The 6971-nt window shown below is 39.5% G+C and overlaps 1 protein-coding gene across 1 annotated transcript in view; it reads right to left on the bottom strand.

The window, feature by feature from the left end:
* Positions 1-3156: 3156 nt before the first annotated feature.
* The window catches only part of LOC148024825 (rop guanine nucleotide exchange factor 7-like), a 5557-nt gene continuing 1742 nt past the window's right edge, over positions 3157-6971 (bottom strand). The window contains exons 3-8 of the mRNA XM_087694474.1: positions 6370-6486; positions 6134-6288; positions 5953-6027; positions 5577-5861; positions 5021-5386; positions 3157-4843 (exon numbers count right to left, since the gene is read on the bottom strand). Of these exons, the coding sequence (XP_087550600.1) occupies positions 4388-4843; positions 5021-5386; positions 5577-5861; positions 5953-6027; positions 6134-6288; positions 6370-6486 (1454 nt within the window). The 3' untranslated portion in view covers positions 3157-4387. The remainder of the gene's footprint in view (positions 4844-5020; positions 5387-5576; positions 5862-5952; positions 6028-6133; positions 6289-6369; positions 6487-6971) is intronic.

Genomic DNA, 6971 nt, shown 5'->3' with positions numbered 1-6971 from the left:
AAGGACAATAATACTCCTGATGGTAGTAATGTGAGAGGTAAGAGCAAAAATCTCCTCAAAGTCAATTCCTTGTTGTTGGGCATAGCCTTGGGCAACAAGACGGGATTTGTACATATCAATAGAACCATCTAACTTTCGTTTACTTTTATAAACCCATTTGGTACCTATCAATAGAACCATCTGACTTTGGTTTAATTTTATAAACCCATTTGGTGCCTATTTAATGCTTGCCATGAGGCAAGTCACATAGCTCCCAAGTGTCATCCTGATGGATGGAATCAAAATCTACCTTCATTACTTCCACCTGATGATTATTTGAAAAAGCATCTTTATAACATAGAGGTTCCTCATTGCATGATGTAGCCACCAATGCACATGCAAGAAGATTACCTTGATCCTTACAAGCAGAGGCTTGTGTGAGGGCAGCCAAAGGAAGAGGTTGTTTGCTGTCCCGAGGAGTATCTAGTAGCCAGTGAGGGACTCTTTTAGGCTATTGAATTTTAGCCCTTGTATGCTCCAATTGATCAAGAATAGGGGGCTGCTCTTTAGACAAGGTATCATGATGCTATTGTGGCTATAAAGAAGGCTCAATACACTGTTGTAATGTATCTGTAGTTGGTGGAAATGAAGGCTAAGAAGAAGAATCAACCATGGAACCATTATGGAAAAGTGGTAATAGGCAGTCAAAGATATCTAAAGCATCAATAGTAGGTTGTTTTTGATAGTCGAACAAGGGGTGAGAAGCATTTTCAACAAAGGCAACATCTCTGCTGACAATAACCTTGCTTGTAGAGGGTTAATAAAGACAGTATCCTTAACTTTCAGCACTATATCTCATAAATATGCAACAAGTAGCCTTATCATCTAGCTTATGCCTTTTTTGAGAAAGCACATGAGCATACGCCAATGATCCAAAAACATATGAGAGATAAGGCTGGGAGCTAATCCATGCCTCATAAGGAGTGATGGTGTGTAAAGCTCCTCTGGGACACTCGTTCAAAACATAAGCTGCACATAGAATAGCATCGAACCAAAAAGAATCATGTAAATTCTTACTCTTCAACACGCATCTTGCAATCTCCATAAGTAACCTATTCTTCCATTTTGCTACTCCATTTTGTTGTGGGGAGTAAAGAACAATGCATTGATGATGAATACCTTGAGATTCAAGATACTTTGAAAGCAATTTGGAAAGATATTCACCCCCGTGTTGATATGAAGGGTTCGAATGTGAAAGCCGCTTTGGTTTTCCATCATAGCAATAAAAGTCTTGAAGCAAGAGAAGACTTCAGACTTAGATTTCAACCCATATACCCAAGTGAATCGGGATTTGTCATTTATGAATGTGATAAAATATAGAAATCCACCAATGGATCCAGTCCGCATAGGACCACAAACATCACTCTAAGGAGATGCAAAATGGATGATGAATAAACATGAGAATCCTTAGGAAAGGAGAATCGATGCATCTTACCAAGTAAACAACCTTCACAAATATGATTTGATGGCAAGTGAATTTTTGAAAGATCTTTGACCATATCCTCTAATTGGAGCTTCATCAATGCTCGATAGTTAATGTGACCAAGCCTTTGATGCCATAAATGTGTATTATGAAAAAAGATTATTTTGTTAATAAGGCACTATCAATAGGATTCTCAACAAGTTGTTGATCATAGATATCAAGGCAATAACAGACCTTTAGTGAGGATGCTTGTTAAGACAATGGAAAAAATATAATCCTTAAACTGAGAATAGTTTGTGGTCTCATGTGTATGAGCAAGACTAGATTCCTTCTTATTCTTCTCTAATGCAATGCACTTATGACATTTAATGATATCGTGCCCTGCCTTTTGGTAATAATTACACCCCTTAGATTTGTTGATTGTATCGAAAGGATTGGAAGACAATGGACCAACACACGGAACGACGAAGGGGTGGAAGAAGAAGAATGACCAGCATGTAAGTTTGCTAATTTTTTACTAGTAGCCTCGTCTTTTGCCTTCGGTTTGAGTTTTTCATGATGGTGGGTGGAAAATGCATGTTCTATCACCATGGTAGCATTGTGGTTGAGCCAACTTTATTCTTCTTGCAACAAAAGAGACACAAGTTGGTCAAAACTGTAGGTAACTTGGTTACCCATAGTTATCAATGGCAAGGTGATAGCAAAACCTTGATATGACTTTGATAGGCCATTAAGAGTGATGGAAACAAGCTGATTATCAAGAACTTCATCAATATTTAATAATTGCTCAATAAGATATTTGATGCCAATGAAGATAAGCATCCATATTACCTACTTCCATGTAAACGTCTGAGTTACTTACATAGGTAAACAACACATACTTCATTGCACACTCGATATAATGATATAAGCTTTTGCCATACATCCTTGGATGTCTTGCATGATTGGATGTGTGGAGAGATGGTTCTCTTCATGGATAAAGCAATTAGGGCATGCTCTTGGACATCATGACCATCCCAACAGTGAATTTGGTCTTGAGTGAAAGGTGAGGTTGAAGAAGATGATTTTGCATCATGAGAGCCACCTCATGATGTGGAGGGTGAAGGTGGTGCCGACATTGGAGACATTCGCCTTTGCTCGGTGCCGTTCGCAATATGCCATAAATTCTTTTTGACAAAAACATGTCACTTCATGTAAGCCCACATTGAGCAATTGGGGTCATCGGTGCTAAGCATTCCCAATAAATCATTATTATTGCTAGTCATGGGTAAAAATTAGCAATAAAATTATATTTTCAAGTGAAAAAAGAGAACATATACCTAAATAATAATAAATCACTAATAAAAGAGTTATTGTCCATCTCAATGAAGTACAATAATATGGAGAATAATAATTTCTCTTATTTTTCTCCTGAGGAGAGAAAAATACGCAAAAAAATAAATATTTTCAAAAACAAAATATTATGCGATCAAGGTGGTAATCAACAATATACGTAAATCAAATATTAATGGCTAAAAGCACTTTAATAATGTGGACAACAACAAAGTATGCAAAAAACTCACTTAGTAATAGGTCAACATGATAAAATCCATTAAAAAAACACAAGGTCGACAACCAAATTATGTGATTTTAAAGCACGCCGGAAGCTAATAAAAGGAATTGAGGCAAAAGCCCCAAATTTTGGGCGCTTGGATGGTGGAATTGAGCAAAGCCCAAAATTTGACTCGAAAATTTGAAGAGAAATTAAAGAACTTGGATAAATTTTTTATCCAAATGTTGTTGAATGCCACACCTCAAGGTGAATTGAGCCTTGATATTGATGAATTTCAGAAAAGGCCTAAATGTTTCAACGCAATTGGGGTGAAATTGAGCTCAAATTGGCAATCAAATTGATGAAAAGCCCCAAATGTGATAAATACTAATGATAAATTTCTTCAAACCAATAGTGAGTTTGAGGAAATTGATGGAAAATCTCAAATTTTCAGTATGAATTGGGACTAAATTAAGAGAATTTCAGAGTAGCCCTAAATCTAGGTAAATGTGTGCTTACCAAGGGGCTAGTGTGTGAATGGGGGCCTTCTAGTTGACCCTCTATTGTGCCCATGTATTTATCCAGTTCTTCATGTAGTCTTCTAATAATTTCAATTGCCCACAAAGTTTTGTTTGAAGCCCTCCTCACTTGTCACATTGCAGAGAAAAGGGATCAATCCAAGGAAAGAAGGTTTCTCGTCTATGACTGTTCCGAGTGTACCAATCTTAGTACACTCGCTCACTATAACCCTTCTTTGGCATTCACTACAAAGAAGAAACACATTGTACAAGCTACATATATATATTGGAAGCATATATATAGCAGTGTAGACGATATGCCTGCCTATATTCAGATCTTGATGGCACAGCATAAAAGAGAAGCCTCTCAACTAACCAGTTTAGAGCACAGTCTGAACTGGCCTGAGATGCCATGACAACTAAAGATTTCTTCAGCAGCCCACGCAGGTAAGCTTTGCTATTTGCGAAGGCATGAAGTTTGTACAAAGGGTTCAGAGCCCATGCTTGTCAGCACTCCAATGACTACAGATGTACAATGACAAAGCGGTTGCTGCCATAAGTCTCAGGAAACTTCCGAAAGAATGCAATGTCAGGTCATTCCCTTACTATACAGATCCAAATATCCAAACTCCAGCAGATCCAGCACCATCCACTTTATAATTGCTGCAATGAAGGCATCGAAGCATCTGTATGCCATCTAGTTAAGAGAATCCAATCACGTGCAGAAACTATCATCGACACCATGCTCCAGGAAGAATAATCTTCACTGGTCTAGCATCTCAGTTTGAGATGCCGAAACAAGTTTCTAACCATGCAGAAGCACATTCACTGGCTGCTTACAGCAAAGCTGTATCCATGTTGTCATCACATGATGACTTAATCTTGCACAGGGTAAACCAGCTGAGGTTTGCTGCTAGTCGAGGGTCTAGCCTGTCCCAAAGCTTTGTTTTTCTGCCCCAAAGGGGGCTTTCTTTTACCATAAGCTTCCTCATTTCCGAACTCATAGCTAAAACTGATGTAGTCTGAGAGGACCTGAGCGGTCTGGCTGTAATGGAGAGGTGAATTTGGATTTCCCCTTGGGCTGCGCGATGGAGTTGGAGAAACTCCTGGTGACCCAACAGGTGTGACATAAGGAGTATGCATGGAACGACTGAGGGTAAAGCCGCGTCTGCACGAGGAAGTCATTCTGGTCTTGACTGCCGGGGGAGGTGTTGGCAATGCTTGTCTAGTCATGTCATCCACATAGAGAACATCGTCAACACGAGCGATAATGTTGAAAGCCAAACTTTCCAAAACTCGCGAGTAGCTCTCAAGTATAGATTGTCCAACATCCTATTCACACAATGAGATAGCTAGCTTGTCAGAACACATTTCTCTCATGTTAGCACAACCAGATAAATGACCTTGTCAGAAAAGATCCCTCTAGCCCTAATGCACTAATGGAGTTTGCATCTATCTAACTAACATTCATCTTTTGATTCTTTTGACAACCCTTTTATAAACAAGTACCTTGTTGCACTGGATCTTTGTCACATCTAGGAGAGATTGTCTTAGTCCTGGAAACTTTTGCTTCAAACAAAGCAAGAGACTCTCTGCTCTTCCAGCAAGAAACTCCCTCCTGTCAACATCTGAAACAAAATCTTTCACCATGCCCCAAGAGTTTTTAGTGTTGTTCTTAGAGTCCTTGGTAGATCTTTGGACATTCTTAGGCTGTTTTCTGCGCCGCCATAGATGGATAGCTGCTTCAATGCGATTAGCAAGATCCACTGCTTTGTGTTCTGTTGATAGGTCCAGTGAACAAAGAAGTGCCTCTGCAGAGAAGTACTCTGATGTAATGTGCCGGTAGATGGTATCCCCAATGCTCACCTTTCCATTCTTTAGAAAGAAACAACGGAGGAGTCATATAGAAAACCACTATTTAATGCAATGCTCTATGGATAAGCACAAAAAAGGTCACATTTGCTATCACAGTATCCATTTTTCAGCTTGCATCTGAGAATAAATACATATTATCACTAATGTGTCTTATGCAAAACATTCAGGTAGCCCATAAATGGTGCTTTACCTTTGGTAACGCATCCCAATAGACATCAGGAATTTGCATCTCAGATAGAACTTGAGAGTTGATTAACATAGCAGCCTTCAAAATTTGACTTAGACATTCCCTTTGATGCTGCAACCGCTTCTTGCCTTCATCTGACAGGCCATTGAGAGGGACCTTCGGGGTTGGTAGCCACCACTTTTCTTCCTGCCGTTGGAGAGGGGTGATTCTTTGACCATCTTCATCAGCATCAGAAATCCCTTGGTCCACATACCAGAACTCAGTTTCAACAAACCTATCCAATGACTCCTGCAGCAAATCCAAAATACATGAAGAAGAGCACTAAAAAAACACTAACGAGCTCAGTAAGTTCCAAGTATGGCAGATGTAACCCACAGACCAGAAGCATGGCATCCAGCTTCCGCAATGCCGGCAAATTAACATGAATATCAGAACGAGGCCTGCTAACCATCACCTGCAAGTTTGCAACAAGTATGTCAAACAGAGAATAACAAATCATTCGTCCAACGTAGAATGCAGTCTTAATTTCAAAAGTCACACTGTAGCTACGCTAACCTTACCTCATAACTGCTGCCATCTGGAAAGGTCTGGAGTGATGGAACAAGCTCCACAATATGATCAGCAACAGAAAGTATCCAATCCATCTCTCTCCTCCACATGACCTTACGCACACTTGGAAGGGGCTCCAGCCTCCACAGCTCCCCAAAAACAGAAGCTGCATGTTAAGCGATACATTTAAATGGGGAATGTTTTTCAACACCTACCATCTAACCCAAAATACTCATAGCCTGCCTACCTGAAAGATTCGTGATGGAATTAGATATAGCAAGAGCAGAACAGACTCCTTTTCCCCCACCAGACATATCTTCGCCAAGTAACAGCTTGGCAAACTTTTCCTTCATCAACTCAATTTCTGCAAAAACGTGTAAAATCTCTCTATGAGCTTGATTTTCAACTGCCATATCAAAGGCTAGAATGACCGGCAAACAACAAGAGTGCACTCTATGTGTTGCAACAAAAAGATATGATGAACCCCACAGAATGACTGTAACCAATGACACGAATTCGTAGACATGATGCTGATGACAAGCCAGGTCGCATGACACTAAAAAGTTAAACATGCAATTAAGCACTGAACACTCTATTGCTCATAATTAAGAGTTATATGAGCCTTGCTGGTTGCAGTTGACTAACCTAGGATGCAATCATAGGCGAGAGTTCCAGGCTGAATTAGGGGGTGTGCAATTGGTTGAAGAATTTCAGAACTCATAAGGATTCCAGAATATCAGACAACCTTCCTTCATTGAAGAAAGGAATAAAGCAATAATGACCCCAAACATCACAATGTACATAAAATTATTAATAATCAAGCCAGTTTCAATCAAAGAAAACTCCGAA

Source organism: Lygodium microphyllum, chromosome 15 (assembly GCF_053477565.2).
Source record: "Lygodium microphyllum isolate KBCC chromosome 15, Lygodium_microphyllum_v1.1.10, whole genome shotgun sequence".
Lineage (NCBI taxonomy): Eukaryota > Viridiplantae > Streptophyta > Polypodiopsida > Schizaeales > Lygodiaceae > Lygodium > Lygodium microphyllum.
The sequence above is the reverse complement of the archived record's forward strand: the minus strand, read 5'-3'. Positions and strand labels throughout refer to the sequence as shown.